General features: G+C 44.5%; 2 protein-coding genes across 6 annotated transcripts in view; one reads left to right on the plus strand and one right to left on the minus strand.

The window, feature by feature from the left end:
• EGLN1 (egl-9 family hypoxia inducible factor 1) overlaps window positions 1-2547 on the plus strand; it is a 58466-nt gene extending 55919 nt beyond the window's left edge. For all 4 annotated transcript variants that reach the window (XM_045437371.1, XM_045437369.1, XM_045437370.1 and 1 more), the window contains one exon: window positions 72-2547. Coding sequence is in view for 3 of the 4 variants with exons in the window: in XM_045437370.1 (XP_045293326.1) it covers window positions 72-136 (65 nt within the window). In the remaining variant the exon portion in view is untranslated. The remainder of the gene's footprint in view (window positions 1-71) is intronic.
• Window positions 875-24391, minus strand: SPRTN (SprT-like N-terminal domain). Of its 2 annotated transcripts, none has more exons than XM_045437374.1 (5): window positions 23740-24375; window positions 22159-22258; window positions 17509-17637; window positions 13676-13937; window positions 875-1280 (listed from the first exon to the last, which is right to left on the minus strand). In XM_045437374.1, the coding sequence occupies exons 1-5, from the start codon at window positions 23958-23960 to the stop codon at window positions 1003-1005; spliced, it is 990 nt and encodes a 329-aa protein (XP_045293330.1). In that variant the 5' UTR covers window positions 23961-24375; the 3' UTR covers window positions 875-1002. The 2 variants fall into 2 exon arrangements, with proteins under 2 accessions (XP_045293330.1, XP_045293328.1); XM_045437372.1 differs by lacking the exon at window positions 875-1280 and adding an exon at window positions 11003-12580 and having other exon boundaries at window positions 23740-24391.

Here is a 24391-nt window from a genome sequence, read left to right on the forward strand (position 1 = left end):
CTGGTGCTTAATGAATGAGTAATAATTGTTGTGTTTTTTTTTTTTTTTTTTTTTTTTTTTTTGCCTTGCAGGCGAAAAAGGTGTGAGGGTTGAACTCAATAAGCCTTCTGATTCAATCAGTAAAGACGTCTTATAGAGCCTTTGATCCAGCAATACCCCCCTTCACCTACAGTAATTGTTGACACGATTTGTTAACTTGTGAATACAAATAAGTGGGATAAAGACAAATAGACAACCAGTTGGCATTTAATAAGGAAACAGAAACAACTTCTTTGTGTTGCATCAGAAGGAAGATCTGGACTGCGTGACTTTGTACTGCATGATCGACTCCAAACCTGTGATTGCTAATGGGAAGAGTATAAGCCACCAGCTGACAATGGTATTGACATCTGGACATGAAATAAGTGCCCTCGGTAGAATTTTTTCATTCTTAATATTTTGCCAGATCTGCCATCTAGATGAGTTCATTTCATCGCTCCCTTTTTTATATAGTCAAGTTTGAATTTGAAGTAATTTTTGTATGATCAGGTACAATATATCAAAACTGAATTGAGAAAAAATTACAGTATTATTCCCCAAATAGCATCGATCTATTTTTGTAAACTTCTTCGTACTATTAAATTTTGCCCTAAAAGACCTCTCATAATGATTGTTGCCAGTGACTGATGATTCCTTTCATCTTCTTTTTACCTAACGTAAGAAAAGGAGCACTTTACTCACCAACTAAAAAATCAGATTGTTTTGTAGTCCCGTCTTGTACACTAATTTGAACTCTTAAAAATTGCTGCTGTCGTTTTTTTGACATTGTTAATGGAACATAACAGTACAAACCATCACCATTTACTACTACAAATAACTTTCAGTTCACATTTTATAAGAAAAAATACCCAGAAGGCTTTATTTTTTAAGTTAGAATTTTTACAAGACTAAAGTGACTGGCACTAAATGAACTTGATCTGCCTTCCGCATCAAGTTCCCGAGATAAAGGGCTTTCTCACGCTTTCAGGTATATTCTGTAGATGTAGAAGGTAACGTCCCCTTCCTAACAGCTCTCCTTCCCAGCCAGTCAGTCGTACTTCCAATTTTGCTGTTATGTTTTCCTCCTCCTGTGACCCACGTGATGTGCAGATCAGAACCTTGCTTCTGTTGGATGGCGTCGGGGCGGGGGCGGGCGGACAGAGCGCCAGGGCTGAGCCGAGGCAGTGCAGACCAGTGCTGAGGCAGGTATTCCCTAGGCGTGATACTCGCCTCCTTGTCAGTGCTGAAAGGTGTGTGTTTAGCTTAAAAAAACAAAAGAAGTGGAAAACCAGATGATTTTTTCTGTTTTATGATTTTTCTTTTACTTTTCAGAAGAAGAGGGAATATTACAGTATCACACAAGGCCTCCCAGACTTCTGTTTTTTGATATATGAACTGGGATGGATACATAAGACTTCATTTTCCTGGGCGAGTCTTTAGCAGAGCCCAGAGGGTGGTATCCGTATGTAACGTGAATTAGGGTCTAGACCTTGCCCACTTCAGTTTTCTATCTCTGTCCTTAATCTTTGCCAAAATGTGTGTACAGAAATATTTCTGTATATTTCAACTTATGACAGTTTTAGTATATGTATAGTTTGTATTCAATTAGAGACCTTTTCTATGGAAAGCTCAGTAATTTTTATTAAAAGATTGCTATTCATGTAAAACATGAAAAAAAAAATCTAGTGAGACCAACAGTGTGGACTTAGGGTGGGGTTAAATATTCAGTATCGTGATCTCACTTAGAACTTGCAGGAGAAAATTAGAGCTTATGGTTGTTTTTCCTTGCCCGTTTTCAGTTTTGTTCCACTTCCTCTCTCTGTTCCAGATAATGCAATGTAACATCTCTCTAGTAAGTGCCTCTGCCAGCCGGACCTGGGAGAGCAAGCTGTCTTTGCCATCTGGTCTGCGTGTGGCACGCTGCACTCGGCCTTGACTCAGAAACGCTGTCATGTTTAGGTCTAGTGGAGACTGTTCTGTTGATGGGGGGAGGGGGGGTTGTGTGATTGTCAGGGTGGGAGCCCCTGTGTCATTCACATGTGTGTCTCTGCAGTTGTGCAAAGTGTCAGATTCTACTCTATGTGGGTTGTGCTTTCCAGGCAGGTCTTAACATTTGTACTTTTCGGAAAATTTTATCTAATTCCTTGGAGATCATTGTGAAAGGATCAAGGAATCCAGGAGAGCCATTTCTTTAATATCCATTTAAAACCTGTTCGTTTCATGTTAGCGGGACCGTTAACTTGTCACCAAACAGGACTCTGTTTAAAACAAAATTTAAAACTACTTGTGGCCTATATATGTTTAATCCTAGTTAAAGACAAAGCTTCTAATGCTGTTTTTCATTGAATACATTAACCGGCTGTAAAACACAGACCTTTATCAACAGCAGGCAAAGAATTTCAGGATTCATATACACATAGACGGGAAAGTCATGTAATTTGAAAAGCAGTGTTCCGTTACGAAAGAGCTCTCAAGTTGCTTGTAAAGCTAATCTAATTAAAAAGATGTATAAATGTTCTTGAAAAATTATGGTTGTTATTTCCAGCTGTCTTTTTTTTTTTTTTTTCGGTTTTTAAATCTTTTATCCTACACGGACAGTCTTAATGGGCCCTTCTATCAGATAATGTGCTTTTCTATCACACATCTCTGGCTCAGTCCAGAATGTCTGGGATGACTTTTTATAAATGATGACGAGGGAAAGAGAGACAACAGTAAACACAGGAGTCTAACAATCCTAGAGACGTCCTGGGGGTGATTGGCCTGTCCATGGGATCCATGAGCTCTCCGTTTGGATTCTCAACAATTGGATTCTTGCCCTTTCAACAGAATTTTTAAAACTACCCTAACACCAGGGCTGCTGAGCATATCTGTATCACCCACTCTGCAACAAACAAGAAGGGGCATCAGGCATAGATCTATAATTGCCACAGGTGTCCTATCTATGTGTGCACAAAAGTTTACTTTGTGTGGTCATGGACTAAAATATAAGAGCTCTTGTCGTGTGAGATCAATAGACACGTTCCATTATCTCTTATCTAAGAAACTTTTAGTGTGGTGTTCTCATTATTTTCCAGCCTCTCTCTTGGGGCATTTGGATAACTGTACTGAAATAAAGCTGGGTGGATGAAAGGAGAGGGCAGATGAGTCTGAGACGAAGACTAATTAAATTAGGTAGTGTTGTGAAAAGAGCACAGGACTGACAAATCTCTCTTCAGTTCTGGCCCAGGAACTTAATTATGTGACCGCTGGGGACTTCATCTGAAAATAAACACAGTAGCTCCGGACCTGCAGAGCTGTGTGAGACCTAATGAAGTACAGATTATTTCCCAAGGTGCACATGGCCCAAGGATGGAGTGCTCCGCCATGGCTGTAGACTCCGATGGTCAGTATTTGTACCGTACATTTAATAATGGACTTGTAGACTGGAGTTTCTCTGTTAGTTTATAACCACTCAGGAGTAAATGCCCAGTCTCCACTACCACATCTGAAGTCAGGAATATGTTCCCCAAATTCTGCTGTTGGTTTTAATGCATATTCTTTTCCTGATCCACCAGCAAGTAAATTTCACTTGAAATAGGGCAAGTGCCCAAGGGTAAACCATTGGACCAGTGATGTTCGTGAAGGGCCTGGCCTCACGAGCTGGAAAAAGTTTTGTAAGGAGAAAACAAGAAGAAACCACTTCCCAAGACAGGTGGAGCCCTAACAGCTGCCAGCAGCCAAAGCGCCTTCTATCGAACGGGTGATTTAACTCTGAATAAGGTGTAAAGTTTATTAGATAGGGCGTTACTGGATCAGGTCTTTTCATTGGGATTAGGACCTGTCCTGCCAAAGTTAATTACTGTTATTATCAAGTTCTATAAAATCCCTCTACATTTTTTTCCCTCAGAACCAGCAGAGTAGGCCGAGCAAACCTCATCTCCGTTTAGAATTGCAACAGGATAGTGCAGTGATTGGCTCACAGTCACGGAGCTAGTAAGCGGTAGTGAGCATCGGCTTTCCTTTCCTTGTGTAACTTTTTAAAAATTCTTTTTTAAGTAATCTCTGCACCCAGCGTGGGGCTCAAACTCCCAACCCCAAGATCAAAAGTGACATGCTGTACTGACTGAGCTGTCCAGGCGCCCCTGTTTTCATAGTCAAAGCTATACATGTACATGTAGCCAAGTCAACTTGTTCTGTAAGGGTTTTTAAGGAAAACAGCCCCTCCTGTTCTTCATCTGAGAATTTAACTCTTACATGACTCTTTGGGTTTAATTAGTGGCCAGAAGAGGTCTAAGTAACATAATCCCATTGCTCCATGTTGGATCTTCAGTGTGAGACCTTATGTACTGACCGGTTTCCCACATGAAAGATAAAAATGGAGGTTCCTGTCCGGCCTCCCTCACCATCCCCGCCAAACATGTACAGCACGCCTCCATATCCCCCCATCTTCCTTTTGTAATTCTGTTGTAACCTAGATCAGGTTGATAGTCAAGACTACTGGTGATACTCAGAGCATGGTTTACACGGAGGAAATTGTGACGACTTTTCTTCCACGGTTTTTGCTTTTATCCTGATGTCCTGATTTTTCATACTTTTCCTGTGGCTTCTAGCCTGCAGCAGTCCAGAGCGGCTGTCCTCTCTGCCTGGTGGACAGCCGTCTTCCTGAGGTCTCCTTTGCCCATTGTTCTGGAGACCCCCTCCACCACTCTCTGTTGGGTCTCCTGTTTCCTGGATCCCTTATCTTCCCCTTTCTCGGCTGATTTCCTCGGTCTGGTGGAGCATGTCCTTCACATGTCTTCCTGGGAAAAAGAGTATGTGGGTGGTAGATTTCCCAAGACCAGTGTCTTTATTTTGCCCTCACGCTTCGTTGGTAACTAGAACGCAGCTTAGCGTTCAAGTTGGGAAATCATTTTCCTTCAGCGTTTTGAAGGCATTGCCTCACTGGTTTTAGGTTCCAGTGTGGTTGCAGAGAAATCCGAGGCCGTTCCTACTCCTCACTCTTTATATGTAGCCTGCTTGTCCTCTGTGGAAGCTCCTGGAATGATTCTTCGCCCCCGGGTCTCTGTAGTGTTACAGCATGCTTTAGCACGATCCTCTTTCTCAGCCAGTGTAGCAGGCACGCAGACTGTACCTTCACGCCCCACATTTGAGGATGTTTTCTTAAACTATGAGATTATTTCTCCTCTCCGTTGTCTTGCTCTTTCTGGAACTTCTGTTGTCCAGACAGTGCATCGACTGGTTTGTGCATATTGCTCTTAGTTACCGTGTGTCTTTGTCCTTTACTTGTTTTACATCTCTTTTCCAGTTACGCCAAGTGAGGGTTTGGTGTTAATTTCCAAGAGCTCTCTTTTCTCCTCAGTGTGTGTGTGTGTGTGTGTGTGTGTGTGTGTGTGTGTGTGTAGGATACAATAACCTGTTCTATTTAATAGATACAGTATTTAACCTTACTTTGTGTTTAATTTTTCTCTTTCACGTTGTAAGTTTTGCTCAGATGTCATAATTCTTGTGCGTTCATATTTAAGGGGAGGTAGCTGGGCTTCTGGTTTTCCAAGAAATACTGGCAGCTGCCTAAATCTGAATCTCTTTCATAATCTTCCCAAGACCATACAGACAAGGAGAACCAAGTAAGTTCCCTATAACGCATACCTGCAGTGTAAGTGGGAGACACAGACAGAAGTTCAGCTTTCAGGAAAGCAGAGAAATAAGCATCCGAGGCCAGCATCAGGACCCATGTGAAGGCAAAGTCAGGTGGAAACTGTATGATAAGGGGACGAGGGCAAGAGGGGCCGAGTGGTGGCAGTACACGGGGGGGAAAGGCAGGGACCCCACCACGAGTGATGGAAATACAGTCCCGGCTGATGATGGTTCAACTTAAATGATTTTTTGACTTTACAGGGGTGCAAAAACAATGCACATTCAGTAGAAACTGTACTTCGAATTCTGAATTTGGATCTTTTCCCAGGCCAGCAATACGAGGTACATACTCTCTCATGATGCCAGATGACGGCAGCGGCTTCAGCTCCCGGGCAGCCATGCAATCACAAGGGTCGACAACACACTTCATACCATTCTGCACCCACACAGCCATCTGTTCAGCACAGCATTCAGCTGATTACATGAAACAGTCAACACTTTTATTATAAAATAGGCTATGGGGTGCTTGGGTGGCTCAGTCAGCTAAGCATCTGACTTTGGCTCAGGCTGTGATCTCATGGTTTATGAGTTCGAGCCCCAAATTGGGCTCTGCGCTGATGGTACACAGCCTGCTTGGGATTCTCTCTGTCCCTCTCTCTCTGCCCCTTCTCTGCTCTCTCTCTGCCTCAAAAATAAATAAATTTAAAAATTAAATTAAATAGGCTGTGTGTTAGAGGACTCTGCCCAACCACAGGCTAACATAATTGTCCTGAGCCCGTCTAAGGAAGGCTGGGCTGAGCTAGGATGTGGGGTAGGTTAGGTGTATTAAATGCATCTTCAGCTTATGATGGGTTTGTTCCACTGTAAGTTGGGGAGGATCTCTGTACTGCTAAATGTGACACCAGTTCACCAGAGCACTGGCCACTGGGTCATCAAGAAGTTTGAAAGTTCATGAGATTGCAGGTGGCTGTTTGGGGAAAGTATTGTTTGTTGGAGGAGGGGCTGGATGGTAAAGTGCAAGAAGGAAGCGGGGGGAGGGGTAGGGGGGGTATGGGCAGGGGGAAATCACAGAATCAGAAGAGAACCACCCTCCCAGCTCAAATAGCAAAGTGTTCCCTCTGAGGAATACTGCATATCACGGTACCAACAGAACATTCTGGAATCATACCCAGTAAGCCGCACAAACCCCTCATGTCTGCCTAGATAGAGCCAATTTTCTGCAAGTCAAGAGAAAGAATGCCTTTCAAAATGAGCAGAAAAAGGAAGACAACATTTATACACACTGCCATAGGAAGAAGACAAAATGAGAGTCAATTCCAGCTGATGAAAAGCCTCCCCTCAACCAGAAGGCAGAGAAAACCACAAGAGCCAGGCTGAGTCAAATATCCTTACCCAGGACTTTGCAGAAATTAAACTTCACGCCGGAACTTGAACATTCAAAATGTCGGCACAGAAATGAAACAAAGAAAACCTTCAACAACCTGTAAAAAAATGAAAAAGACAAAATCATCTCATGATTAAAAGGTGAACAAGGGAGAACAGATTCAGGGAAGGGCAGTGAAGAAAAGTAGGAGAGCAGGCAAGGGTACACAGCAGAAGTTACACAGAGGAAGCAGAACGGGTGCACACAAGTGTGTGCATCGTGGTGCGCTCACACAGTGACGAGAATGGACGGGCTACTGATACACAGCCTCCCCTTGTAGATCGAATGGAGGTAACTGGATATCTGGCATTAGGATGCAACTGAACAAGTGTGGGTGGGTCTATCTTCATAAATGAGTTCCCGGAAACCATTTATACCTGTGTAGGTACACACATTTATATACTGAATTTTTTTTTTTTTTGAAGATTTTAAGTAATGTCTCCACCCAACATGGGACTCATCCCTGAGATCAAGAGCTCTACAGACTGAGCCAGCCAGGCGCTCCTCGATTATTTTAAATGTATACCAATACATAAAAAGAATCCTGTGAGGAATCTTGTAAGAACAACAATAAAACAAATACCCTCCCCATTTCTTTCGTATAAATGCAGATTTTCATACGTTTCGTTTGTAAGGAATATTTAGTTTGTAAACAGTGCTGCTAACCTGGAATGATTTGCATCTCTTAAGAGTATTCTAGCTTGAAAATGCACAAACTTTGGTTCTTCGGAAAGAGTCCGTGTTCATGAAGGGATTATTGAAAAAGCACATAAAAACGAACTTGAGAAATGTCTAACTTAACACCACTTAACACCAAGAATCTGAGAGGCTCCTCTTTGTTCTTTTGGACCGCTGATGTAGGGTCAAGCGACATTATTTGTGTCCCAGGAAGCTTCCAGACTAATCTATGATACGGAGCAAAGTGCTAGATGTCAGACTCAAAGGAACAGCACTGTAATTTCAGAAATAGTAGGAAAATATAGGTCTTGCCTTGTCTGGAAGGCTTCCTGTTCTGAATTATTACCATTAGGCCCTATATGTGGGTTCTGGGTGTCTTTCTGGCAGAAGACTGTTCTGTTAGTGTATCCAGTGAAAGGCGAACTGAAAACAAGGTTGGGGGGGTGAGGGTGCCTCATGCATCAGCCCTTGTTTGTTTGAACAAGCACACATTCTTGGCCTGCCGTTCCCTTCTCACAGGACTTGAGATCATAACCTGTCCTTTCCTTTCTATGAATCAGAACTGGCAGCTATCATGCCAGTTGCTGGCAAGTTTCCTCCGTTTCCTTTGGCTTCACCTTCAGTTTTTCAGATACTGAACTTCCCAGGAGCGCCCCTGGTGTTCAATAAACGAGAGGGTAAATTTGGTAATTCCAGCACAGAAACAAGCCAACGGCAGCTGGTTTCTGTACTACAGTATACAACACTGTGAGCCTTGATGATGTGGTTCCAGAGTCATTTAAGAAGAGCAAGTCTTTTGCTCTTCATTTCAAAAGACAGGTGATGATGAAGTATGATATGTAACAACATTCTGGGGGAATGTCAGAAAAGCTAATTACGTGACGTCCTTTTCTGTTAACTTTAACTCCCTGGGCAATTTAACCCGTAATGATAATTGTCACATTAGAGTTTCACTTCACTAGTCAACAACAACTACAACAAATTGCTAAAAAACCAAGACAAAGAATAACAGGAAACCCTTGCTCTTCAGTAGGAATTAAACTACAGAGAGCTCAGCCTTTTTCTCCAAACAACCCAATGAGAGGAGGTCCTGCACATGCCCCGGGTGCAGGATCCCAGGGAGGTAGCAAGTCTGTAAGAAGATACAGCAGCGATTCCACTTTGACATTGAAATTGACTTAAAAATCCTACGAAGTCCGAAAACATACAAGCTCAGTGCTTTAGGACAATGGGACAGCATGAGATGCTCGCTCTTGTGTCTTCCACTTAGATACACATTTATAGTCTAAAACGCAAGACAGGACTTTCCAGATTTGAAGTCAGGTTTGCTAGATAATGAATAGCCCTGGCTCTAAGAAAACACAGAGTTTTTGTAAAGTCTACTCCCCTCCCCCCCCCCACCTGCAACCCACGTCCCCAGAATGATGATAGCATTTAAAGGTGGACCCAGAATTTCCAGCTGGTATTAGGGTAGGAAGTTTGCTTTTTTTAAGGGATAAAAAAACAAAACCAACAAAATTTTCTTTGTTATAAATGACTCAGAGTTGGGGGTAACAATTCTTAAGGTAACATTTTTTCTCAAGAGTTTTAATGCGAATTGAAGGCTATTTAATTTCCAAATTTAAAATTAACTTCCCTTTTCTTGCCAGCCAACAGTCTTCCATCATCCCTTAAACCTGACCACCTCTTGATTTTACCAGCTGGCTCTTTCTCGGCCCACCCCTCTCTCATCCCGGCCAGTGCCCTTCCTCTGCCCATTGATGTTGCCCCCGGAGAATCCATCTGAATGCTTCTCAAACGTCCTTGACTCTCTGGCTTACAAATCTTTCCAACTCCCCCCCTCCCCACCCCCACCTGAATCAAAAGATGTGTACTCTCAGGGGCCACACGAAGTGGAGAAAGTGACAGACAGGGTCTCCACCCCGAAACTCTATTCAGCTAGGTCTGTCTGCTGTCCTTCTTCCGTTTTACCCCTCACATCTTACTCTGTTCATTCGGAACAGCTTACTTCTGCCAGAACAGTGTGGTGGTCTGTCTCCACCGCCTTTCTGGTGCCCCTTCGCTCTGCTCGGCCCTTTCCACCCTTCCTTACCCGGCTAGCTTGACTCACCCTAGAAGACCCAGCTTGGATGTGGTCTCATCCAGGAAACATCCCCGAAGTCCTGACGTCCCCACAGCACCCAGCAGAGCACTTTCTGTGTTCAAATTAATCCGCTCTTGTCTCACTCCCCAACCAAGCTGTAAAACTTACGGACATGGGCATTTTACTTCGTTGCCCCAGAATCTTGTACGGTTTTGAGTCAAAAAAAATGCTTACCTGCACATAATTTGCCAAATGAAGAGAAAATGATCCTCTACGCAAGCATAGAACGGCATATACGCAACATAATACACATATTTGAAGTCCTTTATCTGTAAATATCAAGTACTATTTTTTAACTTCATACTTAAGAAATATCAAAACTTGTCAACATTTCACCAGACAAGCTAAAATGAAAAGGAATAATAGATAATAGTTAAGGTATTAGCTATTAATAGATAATAGATGGTAATAGATAATAGTTAAGACAGATGGATACCTGAAACGCTTCCATACTGCTGGCCTGAGGGTCCCCTGGCAGCATTTTGTAAAGCGAGACGTACATCTACCCTGCAGTTCCAATCCTGGGTATACGCCCAACAGAAATGAGGAAGCACGTTCTCAGCAGCATTATTCCTGATAGGCAGCCCCAGATCGGAAAGAACTCCCACGCCCAGCAGCAGCGGAATGCATGAATGAACGCTGGCATATTCATACAAACGCCGCAGAGCAATGAAACAATGAACTTAGACATCTACACCAGCAGCAGCAGCGAGGAGAGTACCTTTATGAAGTTCAAAAACAAGCTCACCCACCCATCTGCGGTGACGGAGATGAAAACCGTGTTACCTTTGGAGGTTGTGGGTTCGGACTTCAGGAGTGGGCACCCTTGAGAACACCTCCTGTGGGAACCACAGCGTTCTCTAACTTGATCTGGGCAGCAGGCGCCCAGGGGCCCCCCCGGGGAAGCTCACCCCGCTGTACACTGGGGATCTGGCCCCTTAGGAACACACAGGTCGTGTTGCAACAAAGTCGAGAAAAGGGAGAACCCATGAACTAAACTCTCAGGAACATGCCAACCAACGTGCTAGAGGCGTCGCCAGAGACAGAAAGTCGGCAGACGAAAGTATCTTCGTCTCTTTGCCAGAGGCGGAAAGGAGTATTTCCGAAAAGAATTCTACTTTTCAAAATGCACAAATGGTATTCCTTTTTATTAGAACGATTACAACTTTGGCTTACGGCTCATAATACTGTTTCCAGAGAACGCGCTACCGTGAACACCACCGAGGCAGCTCTGTGACGTTGTACGTTCCAGGTGGGTAGCGCCGGATCCACTCACTCGGCGACGCGTTGAGAAAACCGCTCAACCCTGGCCTACGAAACTGCAGTAGCTATTTGTTACTGGCAACATTCTAAAAGAGGTTTATTTTACTGTACTCCTTATGTACTTGAACCTAAAATCTGCTGCCACCTTTCAGTGATGACAGAAGTAAAATTCTTTAAAACGGAGAAAATTTACTTCCTGTGAAGATTGAAAAAAAACAAAAACAAACAAAACAAGCCTCTGAGTACCCTGAAACAACTAATATGCTGTGTACCCCAGATTGTGTTTTTTGGTCAGTATGTCTGACATCATGAAATTAACATCAGTTCTAGGACTGAGTTTTAATGTAACTGAAGAAATACTCAGTGAACCAAACACCGGACAGGATTCCTCACGGAGTATTCTGAGGAAGGTGTATAAATAAAAAGATTAACCGCAAGAACACGAATATCTAAAAATTCTACGTGTATACATGCAGAGTAAACTCTGGGCTACAGTATACACAAGGCAGGAGTGAACGGTAGCACCTTAAAACATAAAATATTTTTCATTATAATCTCATGTGTATATATAAAATAGAACTAGATTCTAACCGACAAATCGGAGTATGTACCAGAACTTCCTGAGGGCCTGACACTAGACTAGTGAGGTAATACAGGTGGCGTGTGACACCCGTCTGTTTTCCGAAGACCTTTTCAACTTTTGCCATCGACGCTAGCGCCTTCAAGGCACCGGTCCAAGTGCTCGTTAATTTGCGACTCTAGGACTTCGTTCCAACAAACAGGACAACTGACCGCTCTGCTCTGACTGGCTGAAGGGCTGGAGCTCTGAGCCGCAGCCGGAGGACGTGAACTCCACTTAGAATCACTTCCACCACGTTGCACTTGCTCTTTCTTGATAAAAAGCTCGTCAGAAACAGACTGGTCTTCTAGCCTGGCTCGTTTACTTGGCAGTCTCTCTTCGGGCCCGCTCCCGTCCAGGGCCGCGGTCACAGGTGTCGATTCTGGGGCTTTTAAAGAATTTCTCGGGGCTATCTTAGAGGAGGGGACCCTTCTGTGAGACGTGGAAGAGACGGAGTTTTTAGGGAGGTCGCCGACTGCCCCGCTTTTTGGTGGAGATCCACTCGCACTTCTGCAGGCCTTCTGGTTGGCAGCTGACACTCTAGGAAAGTAGTTGCTTACGACATTTTGGCGACTGGCAGCAAGAACAGGGGCGACAAGAGAGGTTTTTTTGCTTGGACCATTCTGTTCAGAGTTCACCTCCATTTTAGAATTAGGTCTCAGAGCTGTTGCTGAGCGGTCTTGACTTAAAAGATCTTGGGTTTTATTGACGGCGTGTGAAGCGACAAATCTCCCGGACGAAGGCGAATTGCTCGCGTCTCCCAGGACGTATCCTTTCCCACTGAAAGGGATCAACAGCTGGGTCTCACCTCTGTTGGGCTGATCTGCAAAAGAAAGCAGAGGTTTTCCTGACTCGAGATCAACACGGTAACAAATGTCGAGCTAATGGACAGGTTTTTTTTTTTTTCAAAATGAAGAAATACGGTTTTATTCTGTAACTTCGGTCCCCGCACCAACTACCTATTCGTCGGGAGGGGGACGATCTGCAGCGGTCAGGGGGCGCTGGTGGGGCAAAGGCCAGAAAACAACATACTCTCTTATTTAGATCAGGGGTTCTACCATCCGAGGGCCACTAGCGAAGGCACTTGGACCTTGAAAATCGCATGGCGGTCTTGCGGTTCCGCCCCAGGGGGAAAAGTCTGCTCCCACATGCTTCGCTTTCCTCCGGCTCGCACAAAATGAGGACGCGTCATCTCCCCACGGACGTTCTCTAGCGCCTCCGCTCACTTAATGTTTCGGATTCGGGAAGGGCAGCTTATTCCGCTCCTGCGTCCAATCAGCAACTCGCCAAGGGAAGAAGCATTAACTCAGCGACCTGGTTCCCTCTTCAAGAGGCAGTGACTCTGAACTTCATAGGAAACGGATAAATCTTGCAGATGAAGGACCAGCACCTACATGTCATATCCTTTTCCCATTCTCCCAATGAAAACACGTCCATCCACAGAAGTCACTCGGACAGAATCCAACTGATAGGAAGGGGTGGAGTCAGGACTGATTCCGGGCATTGTTATTTGAATCCCTGTTTTTATTTTGACAATCTTTTTGCCTTGTTTCCCAGTGACTCAGTGAGCCCAGACCGGGAAAGGGACTTTAGCCTCTAATATGGCCAGTGCAAACCATTTCTCCCTTAGCTCCCCTCCATACAGAGCAGTGTGAGTCACACTGGCAAAGGGACTTTTTAGTCTCTGATATGGCCAGTGCAAACTATTTCTACCTTAACTCCCCTCCATACAGAGCAGCGTACGTTTTTCTACCACCATTTCAGAAAAAAACGTGATCTTTTGAGGTCCACACTTGCAAACATCTACACCAGCCACAATCCTTAAGCTCATCTAAACACCGCTCCTCCCCAGGCCGGGGCTGGCATTTTGGGCCATCAGCCGTGGTCTCGGCAGAGGCGGAAGGACAGACAGAAGTACCTTTCTTTTCGGCCGCCGGCTGCCTTCCTAGTTTTGTCTTCCCCTTGCCTTTCCGGGCATAGTTCTCTGGCTCCTTGATCTTCACGTAGGTGCCACCACACTTCTGCTGGTGTTCTGCCCACCAGTAGTCGTGAGCGGACGGCGCCCTGTTGGTGGCGCGTTTGACGTAGCCGTAGTAGGGCTTCCTGTGCCGACACGGCCCGTCACAGCGCCACCAGTGTCGCCGGTACTCATCCACCTCATCGTGGAACGTGTGGTACACCTGCGCGGACAGAACGCGGTAGGCGTTAGAGGGGCAGGTTAACGATTTCCAGAAAATACACGGGCAGCCTTTTCTCGGTTTCAACCTTGCAGTTTCCGAGAGCTCTCTGCAGGGATACCCGGGGGAAGGTGGCAACTAGATTTAGCTTCTGTTCGAAATTTCACGTTAATGGAATGGCAGTAGTTCATACTCCAGGAACTGTGTGAAGATAGAAAACCGCGAGATCGGAAGACAAAAGAAAATATTTTCTGACTCGCCAAAAGCTCTATCACATGCTAGAAGTTTTAGAGACCAAATCGTAAAACGATCAAATATTTGGATAAAGACAAAACTGTGCATAGTGCCATGATAAGGAAGAACTGTTGCCACTGCTCAGTGGCAACTTTGCCCTCAGAGGTGGCAGAACCACAGGGTCCTGGACCACCTGCTGCAAATTCTCAGCCCCTGCCACCCAGCACCCTGCGCTGTCCCGGCCTCTGCCACACCCGCTATCCACAGTCCTGCAGCTCTTTGCTCCGGTCTCTGTAACGAGCCTCATGGGGCAGCATTTTATCTGGTTAAGGCAAAGGCTCCCCAGGATCGTTTTCATCTTTGTTCCCCTAGTGGCTAACTTAGGCTCCGGCACAGTGAGTACCTGCTTGCTGCCTGAGTGAGTGGAAAGCTTCACTCCTTGACTCAAATAAAATTCTCTGCGAATGTGCTTTTTGATCCTTACATGGGATCCTTTCGTTTCACCTTCTAGATGGGACCTTACTCAGAACCCAAGCAGAGGACAGATCAAAGAGGTCTGAAAGGAAAGTTAGCCCTACCACCTTGGGGGTCTGGAGGATAGCAGGGCACCATTTAAAAACCGATAATCTGGGGCGCCTGGGTGGCTCAGTCAGTTAAGTGTCTGAATTCGGCTCAGGTTGAGTTCGTGAGTTTGAGCCCCACGTCGGGCTCTGCTGACAGCTCAGAGCCTGGAGCCTGCTTCGGATTCTGTGTCTCCCTCTCTCTCTGCCCTCCCCCACTTGTACTCTGTCTCTCTCAAAAATAAATAAACATTAAAAAATTTTTTTTAAAAACAACAACAAAACCCCGGAAAGTGTCTTTTAAAAAAATAAATAAAAAATAAAAGCGGGTAATCCTAAATAACCCTGAGTACCTTTTTCTTCTCTCTTCTCAGTGGAATGTTACTATTGTACAAGATAAGGAGCATCTGTAGATGAGACTTTTTTATTTTAATTTTTAAGTAATCTCCACACCCAACGTGGGGCTTGAACTCACAACTTCAGGATCAAGAGTGGCATACTCTACCGACTGAGCCAGCCAGGCGCCCCAGTGAGACTTTTCTTAACCAGAGACTGAACTTTCTAATAAATTCCCCTAAGGGAACGTGAAGCCTTCCATAACTCTACACCTAGTTGTTTTTTTTTGTTTTTTTTTTTTTTTTAAACATTTTTCACAGTTTATGACTCACTCTTCAACGTTTATTTATTTTTGGGACAGAGAGAGACAGAGCATGAACGGGGGAGGGGCAGAGAGAGAGAGGGAGACACAGAATCGGAAACAGGCTCCAGGCTCTGAGCCATCAGCCCAGAGCCTGACGCGGGGCTCGAACTCACGGACTGCGAGATCGTGACCTGGCTGAAGTCGGACGCCCAACCGACTGCGCCACCCAGGCGCCCCTACACCTAGTTTTATAGCACTTCTCCATCCTAAGCAAAAATCTCGTATCACTTGGCAAGCATATCAGTAACGCACAGTATATGAGGCACAGAAGGAACTGGAGGGCAGAGGTTTAGGGGCAAAGAGAACGCCCGGCCGCTTCTTCGCTTCATTTCTTGGCCAAAAAGATCAGGGAGTGGGATCTGTTTTGCTTCCAAGTCCTGTAACTCCTCCTCCAGCATGGGGATGTGACTTCTTTAACGACGTAGTCACTAAAATAAAATTGTGAAACTGGATGCCCTGTGGAGTTTGTTATAACAGGATGTAACCTGTAAAAGCAAGGGGTGTCCACTCGATAAAACCTCCTAAATGAAAACACACAGAGGGCCGAGATAAAAGAATAGATGCTCTTTTTCCAAGTGAACAAGAGGAAGTATACCAGGACTTTGCTTAAAGTGAAAACACCAGTGAGGAAACTAAAAGCCTTTTGTACTGTACTAGCAGCTCCATACTTCTTCTGCTAATCTGGATTTGATGGGACTGATTTTTAATGCAAGCTACTTTCTTGACGTTGAAGGAACTCTATGCGATAATGAAAAGAGCTCTGGAGAAAAAACCAATAGCTAGGAAAAAAAACCACACAGAAGGTGAACATTTCCATTTTCCACCACACTGGTCTTTACCGCCCTTTAAAGGCAGGAAATAACCAAACACACCAAAGAATTTAATCTTTGTAGGAACTAAGATTCTATTTGGTTCAGTCCAATTCGGTATTTGTTAAGGCCCCGTCGGGGCACTGCATTACACACCTTATACAGAGGTCTATGGAGAAACAAGAGCTACCCGGTGTCAGAGGTTTGAGAGCAGAATAAAATATTATAAAAGGTACAAGAGCTGCTGAGGACATTCAAAGGAGGGAGAAGGTCTAGCCCGCTGCAAAGATGAAGTGCATTTGACAGAAAACAGAGGAAATGGCCTATTTTAGGAAGAGGATGTAGGAGGAGAGGCACAGGGGGTGGAAAGTTCACTTCGAAACAAAACAGTACGGGGGCGTCTGGGTGGCTCAGTCGGCTAAGTGTCTGACTTCGGCTCAAGTCACGATCTCACGGTTCGTGGGTTCGAGCCCCATGTCGGGCTCTGTGCTGACAGCTCAGAGCCCGGAGCCTGCTTTGAATTCTGTGTCTCCCTCTCTCTCTCCCCCACCCCTGCTTGTGCTCTCTCTCTCTCTAAAATAAATAAACATTCAAAATAATTAAAAAAAAAAAAAAACTAAAAAGACATCACGGTCACTTGATAAAATGCATCAGTAATAAAAACAACTGGTATTTAACTTGTGCTCAAACCAGGCTACGACGTTTTGTATTTTCTCCTCTGATCCCCCCCAAGGACCCGCAGATGAGTTCGTGCTGCCCAGGAGTACGCGGGGGTGCAGAGAAGTTAGGGAAGAGGCCCCACAGTTAACCATCCACAGAGCCAGCATCTCAACCCAAGCAGTCAGGACTCCTCACGCTTTTTTGACCTCAGGCTCCGCTTCCTACAATATTATGCAGAAAGAGGAATCAAGGAAGACTTTCAGTGAGTGTAACGACACATGAAACGACAGAGCACAGGAACGATCGGAGGAGGAGGCCGTAATCCGGAAAACTAAATTAACAAAGAGACAAATGTCATAACCCAGAGGTACCTCGGGCCTGCGGTAACCACGCACAACATGTCACACCAGATGTGCCTCGAGGCGACAGCAAGGGCGCTACTGTGAGGCCCAAACAAGCCAGTCAGCTTCTCTCGGCCTGTCTTACCACCCACCGTGGAAAATCCTCAAAGTCGGTATTCGTTTCCACCCTGTTGTCTATTTTTAGTGAAGCCCCAGGAAGTACAGAGTAACTAACGACTAAAAATCATAAACGCGCGCGGCTTTACACACCGTTATGTTGGCTCCGGTCAGGCGATTGATGCGATGCATATGTTTGCAGAACTCTGGGCCGTGCCCTTCCCGGTCTTTATCGTTATTAGTGACAAATAGATAGGCGTGGATCATTTCATGCAAGAGGGTCTGAAACAGAAACATACAAATGCATTTGTTAGGGCGCTTTTGAAGAGAGAAATGCATTTTCCTTCTCTACCTGGGGACCTAACTTCCCTTGGATCACAGGCTCCTTTCAGAAACTGTTAAGTCATGAACCATTTTGCTAGAAAAATTACGTACACATACATTCACAAAACTCAGCGCATGATATCTGAAGTTCTGCAGATCCCAGGTCAAGGACTCCTGTCACAGGAAAGCCCTTTTAATTCTTACTCAGAATCTAAAAGGAAAGATCAATGAGCTCAACTACATAAGAACTTTAAAATTCCGCATGGGGGAGAAAGCGGCATTGAGTGAAAAGACAAATTCAGAACAACGTGCAATGCCTCTCACGGGCTACTAATTCTTCAAACATAAGACCGACTGAAGTCAACAGGAAAATGACCTAAAATCCAATTTTTAAGTGGCTAAAGGTTATAGATGGCTCACAGAAAAACGTAAATGACCCATAAACATGAAAAGAAATGTTCGACTTCATTTATAAAAATAATTACAAATTCATGCTACCTCTCGCTTATCTAGAGGAGTAAATTCCCGAAGTTTGACCCCATTAGTAAAGCTAAGGGAAGCAAACGTTCCCAGCTGTCTCTGGCAGGAGGTGCAAAATGTTTTATAAACCCCCACAGAAGAGAATTTGGTAAAATCTCACAAAATGACAAAAGCATTTATCCCTTGACCCAGCAATACCTAGGCTAATAGGAAAGGTCATAAGTGCAAGGTATTTTCATTGTGGCATTGTTTATGGTAGCAAAACAATGCAAGTAAGTGTCTAGCAATAGAGACCTGGTCGAATGAACTATGGAAAATCCTTACAAAATTCTATACAGAGTTAAAAAAAAAAAAATGAAAAAGATCTCTGAAATCATTTGGAGGAACCTACAGAGTACATGGTTTTATTTTTATTTTATTTTATTATTTTTTTAACGTTTATTTATTTTTGAGACAGAGAGAGACAGAGCATGAACAGGGGAGGATCAGAGAAAAAGGAGGCACAGAATCTGAAACAAGCTCCAGGCTCTGAGCTGTCAGCACAGAGCCCGACACGGGGCTCGAACTCACGGAGTGTGAGATCATGACCTGAGCCGAAGTCGGCCGCTTAACCGCCTGAGCCACCCAGGCGCCCCCAGAGTACATGGTTTTAATGAAAAAGGCGAAAGGCAGAAGACAGTACACAATATATCGTGTAAGAAGTATGTTATGTGATCAGGAGAGGGAATAAGAATGGACATAAATATTTGCAAAACAACAATAAAAGAAAAAAGAAACTAATGGCAAGAGTATCATACAGTAATTGGGGAGTTCTGGATACAGGGATGGGGTGGGACATTTCTCTGTGTACAGCTTTCCATAGTTTGGGGATTTCTGAATATGTAAAATTTTAAAACACACAAACAAACACTAAAACCTACTGCTCTGGTGAATAGCATCTGAAAGTAAATCCTGTGACTGGCCCAGATTTCGTCTGAGTTTGTACTTAGAGAAATTCCAAAAATCTCGGACTTAAAACAACACCATCACCACGCTCCTGCTCATTCCCACACCACGAATGCAGATGTATAGGTGCAGAATTAAAAGTATTTAAAGCTGCTGTTTCATAATTGGTCCTAACAAATATGAAGACGTTTTTTAAAAAGTGAAAGTCATACAGGTCTTCAAGAACAAACCTTGTTCATAATTTTTATAAAAAGAATTCCTGCCAGAAGAACCAGATTGCCATTAATGAATTGTAGGCTTATCAAATTATGCTGAACAGAAAAACGGGTGTGTCAAGCACTGTAACTTGGTCATTGTGAAAACACCCCTTTTACAATGATCGACTCTATATCTCTGAAAATGAACTTAATTTTTTCAAGTAAATGCCACTCTACTAGGACTCAAATTCAAAGGGCATTCTACATTTCAATTTTGTCCAACATTCTAAAGTCGTGATCAGTAACTATTCTTACAAAGGAGGAATAAATTTAGATCCCTAATTTGGGGTTCAACGGAAACATCCTGAAAGTGGCACACGGCACCACACTGAACGTTTCTATTTTTATGTATTTTCTATTTTCCACGTTTAGGCTAGATTCAAGGTTCATACTCAACACGGTCCCAAAACACCTCTATTTCCCACCACTGGGTTCTCTACCTGGCCAAAAGCAACTACTTCTAGTCCTCCATATGCCCTGAGATTCACGCCTCAATTTTGCTCACAGCATCCTATTCCTTCTGCCAAGAGTAGTTTTCCTGTACCATCTCTACTTGTCAGAATCCGATCTGTCCTAGGAGGCTCAGCTCCACGTTTTCATTTGCAGCAGTAGCAATTACACAGCGGTAGTGATGAGGGGACAGGACAAGAGCTTTAGGGCCAGGGAAACTAGAGCCTACCACAAGGGTTTGTCACTTATTATGCACAAGACCTTGGACAAGTTACAACTTGCTGCTCGTCGCTAAAATGGGGATATCCTAATCTTGCGGGGCTACGGGAAAAGCACACACCGGATTAGCTATTAACTAGATGAACACTAGTCCAAAATCTGGCATATAATACGTGCTCAATAAAGAGTGAGAGGCAGGAGTGGTGATGTTAGGTAGTAATAAAATACACGCGTATGAAGCTTTTCTTCTCTGTCCTCAACCAGACTCAGTCCTTTCCTTTCCTGAATCCTATTCATTATAATATGGGTCGCTACTTTATGTATAGGCCAGAGTCACTGTTCCTCCGTGGGCCTTCTTACACTGATCTGATACTGTAACTTTCTGCCAATAGCAAATGCTCACTTGACAGCACTACCACACATTTTCCGTTCTCTTCTTGCCCGTTACTTAAAAAAAATTTTTTTTTGTAATGTTTATTTGCTTTTGAGAGAAAGAGAGAGAGAGACAGAGAGACAGAGAGACAGAAGAGCGAGTGGGGGAGGGGCAGAAAGAGGGAGACACAGAATCCGAAGCAGGCTCTAGGCTTTGAGCTGTCAGCACAGAGCCCAAAGTGGGGCTTGAACTCAGACTGAGATCATGACGTGAGCTGCAATCAGACGCTTAACCGACTGAGCCACCCAGGCGCCCCCATCGCCCATTACCTTTAAAAAGAACACTGTTTACTTAATCATTTACACAATAAATATTCATTATGCAACTACTACTCTAATTAGGGCTCCTCAGAAGATTGATTTGGTTAATTATGTTCAACTTTTTTGTTTTATGTCTACAGTTTTTTTTTTCCGCTTATTCACTGAGTTACCAAGAGTGTTGTGTTTAACGTCTGCAACTATGATTATGGGTCAATTATTTCTCTTTTTGCTTCTACTAATTTATGCTTCATGTAGTTTAAAGCTACATTATTACTGTTAGAATCATTATGTGTTTTTATTTAATAGATTATTTTACCATTATAAAACGTGAACCTTTTTTTCTAGTAAAACTTCTTCCCTTAAAACCTTTAGTTTGCTACAATAGCTTTCTGTTAGGGTTTTGGATGATATACTTTTTCCGAACCTTTCACATTTAACGTGTGTGTGACTTTAAGCACACCTCTTTTAATCTAGTATGTCACTCCATGTCTTAAACCAGTGCTTAATCCATTTACATTTAATATAATTACTGATATCGTCTTCACACCTACCCTTCTTTTTGGAGGGCTTTGTTCCTTTATTCCTCCTTTCTTTTTTTATTAATCAAGTATTCCTGTTGTACCATTTTACGTTTAGTAGCCATTTACTTTTTTTTTTTAATTGTAAAAAAAAAAAACACAACACAAAATTTAACATCTTAACTATTTTTAAGTGTACAGCTCAAGAGTGTTAAATATATTCACAGTGTTCTGCAACCCATTACCTTTTATTATCCTTAAAAACAGCATCTTTTGTATTTCCAAGCATATTTTAATGTACGTCCCATCCAGCCTCTACCACTCTATCTTCTCTGGTGCCTACGTTTCAAGTTATACAATTGGGGCAAGACAAGTCATACTGGGTATATCTTGAGGAATTTCAGACATCTTCTAAACTCAAACTAACCATAATCCGGGAGCTCCTATGGCTCCATTTTGCTAGTCAAGTGCCCTCACTCATGCGGGCTGGTTCTACCAGCTCAGCGAGATGTTCTGGGAGGACAGCGTCATTGTGGCTGAACAGAGGACAGTCAAAATTTGTGTGCCTCAATAGGAAGATATGAGTCCTGACTTTTCTCTGCTTCTTAGTATGTAACTTAAACTAGCTTACTTATGCTCTCTGAACCTTAAATTTCTTCATTTATAAAAATGAGGACAACACACACTGCACATAATCAAGGTGGTTGTAAAGCTCAAATCCGGTATTATACCTGAAAAACTTTAACTGTGAAGAACCATAAAAATATAAGGTAATCATTATTATTGGCCCTGCAATTAAAGTTGTGAGGAAATAATTTTTTTTTTGTTTACATGTATAGGTGAATTCACATCAGTCTAAATCAATAATAAGCATTTTTAAATAACTGAGGTAAGAACCAAGTTTATGCAAAGGATACCTCTACAAGATCCTTTCTCGGTCTCAACTTTAAAAGAGGTTCACTGAGCCGGATGGAACACATTCCGCCCCTCCCTTCATAGCTGCATATCCCAGCACACCTGGAAAACAACCACCACAAAAGCATTATTTACCAAATACACACAAAAGGGAAATAGAAATGAAAGAGTAAATCACTTCACACTAGTTCCCACCAGGACACCCTCTTTGTCAGGAGATATTTGCATCTCACCCTAGGGAGAAAGATGTGTGAATGGTAGTGACATCCCTTGCCCCAGCCAGGCAGTGACTGTCCCTTGGCCTTGCCAGGCTGCAAGAGCCCAAAGAAGATCACCCTCTTCTGCTGCGCCCAGTCTCCTCCCTACAAACTGTCATCGGTTTGCGGTGATTACAGCCAGATCGCCATGAGCACGTCTCCAAAGCGGTAACAGAAGCCTCTATGAAGGAGATTTGTTCTTTACACACAGTTTTATATCATTATCTTAACCTGGCTTACTTAAGGCTGTCGTGTAGCACTTCAAAGACAAGCACATAGAACACAATCCCATCTTAAACTTGTTAGCTCAGTTCATGTGCAGGAATAGATGATTTCAAATTGGGACTTCTCTCCTTGGTGGGAAAGGGATCCTTTTAGAGGCATCCCCTAAGATCCCTTGGGTCCAGCAATATGGAAACGGTCAACCCTGTCCCCCTTCTAACACCTGAGCTCACTACTAAGTGGTGGTGTCTTAACGAGCATGGAAAAGGACAACACCCACCCTTGGGAGGCTTCCCTGTGTCCTCAGCATTCTTTCTTTGGGGCAGACTCGCTTCTCCCTCCTGGGTCCCAAAGCACTACCATAAGACAAATCTGGAATGTGTTAATTGATTTTCAAGCGACGGGAGATTCAGAGAAATATCCTTTTGGGACCCCTGGGTGGCTCCCGCTTTCAGCTCCGGTCACGATCTCAGGTTCTTGAGTTCGAGACCCACCTGGGGCTCCACACTCAGTGTGGAGATTCCCTGCTTGGGATTCTCTCTCCCTCTCCCCCTGCCCCCCCCCCCCTTCCGCTCGTGCTCACTCTCTCTCAAAAACAACAAAAAACAAAGGAATATCCTTTTCTCTGTGTCCTTTATTTGCTTTTTCAGTTTATTTATTTCGGGAGGAGGGACAGCGCGTGCGCGCAGAGAGAGGGAAAGAGAGAGAATCCCAAGCAGGCTCCACACTGTCAGCCCAATGGGGGAGGGGGATGCAACTCACCAACCGTGGGATCATGACCTGAGCCAAAACCAAGAGTCAGACACTTAGCTGACTCAGCCACCCAGGCGCCCCTCACTGTGTCCTTTAAAAATCAAACTCTTGGCGAGATGGCCCACACAGCTTTCCTCAAGTTGTCTGAGCACGAGAGAGAGAGAGAGAAGGGAAGGGAGAGATACACCAGGAGATGCTGGCCCAAAACAAGACCGACACCGACACTCCCCTCCACCCCCCGCATTTCACAGACCCTGGGACCACTGGGGACGGAGAAAGAGAAGTTCGCGGCCGGCGGCTGCAGAAGAGCTGCCGGCCGGTCTCTTTTCCCCAGCGGGGTTCGAGACTTACAGGGTCATTCGCATGCTCCACTTCACCTCGACAGCCTCCAGCTGGCCCCAAAAGAACCGATCGTTGAACTGCACAAACAGGGCCTGCAAATCCGGGGTTGGGTCCACCAACTCCCAGGACGCGTCCACCAGCGACAGGGGCGCCTGGGCCCGGTCGCGCTCCGACGCCTGCAAGTTCCACTCCTCCTGAAGCCGTAGTGCCAACACCAGATCCTCATCCATCTCTGCCGGGATCCCAGGCGGCGTTCGCCGGCGTTAAGCGGGCCCCCGGCGGAGGCCGCGACTGCACCTCTCTGAAGCGGCGGCGGCGGCCTGACCCGGCTCCTAGGAGATACCGGCTCTCGGGCTACTCTCGGGGCAGCCCGCCGATCTCGCGAGAATTCAACAATAACCGGCTCGAGAACGAGAACTGAATTTGCCCCAAACGCCGAAACCAAGATTCTGCGGCTTAAAGTAGAGAACTCAGCATGACACCTCTTAGTGGGCTCAAAACGTGGGTTCCCAGGCCTTGGTCTAGAGGAAGGTTTCAAGAAACCGGTTACCGCCTTTACGCTTCGCCACTAACTTCAAATACCAACGTCACGCTCAGAACATGCGCAGTACCCACGTCTCGCTGCCTCGCCCTCCACTCTCTTCCGTAACAGAGCCTCCGG

Source organism: Leopardus geoffroyi, chromosome D2, assembly GCF_018350155.1.
Source record: "Leopardus geoffroyi isolate Oge1 chromosome D2, O.geoffroyi_Oge1_pat1.0, whole genome shotgun sequence".
NCBI lineage: Eukaryota > Metazoa > Chordata > Mammalia > Carnivora > Felidae > Leopardus > Leopardus geoffroyi.

Coding starts and splice junctions, on each gene's coding strand:
- SPRTN (XM_045437372.1), bottom strand. CDS start 23,960: ATGGATGAGGATCTGGTGTTGGCACTACGGCTTCAGGAGGAGTGGAAC. Junction 17,638..22,158: donor CGAGAAAGGATCTTGTAGAG/GTATCCTTTGCA, acceptor TTTCTGTTTCAG/ACCCTCTTGCATGAAATGAT. Junction 13,938..17,508: donor TGACCGGAGCCAACATAACG/GTGTGTAAAGCC, acceptor CTGTCCGCGCAG/GTGTACCACACGTTCCACGA.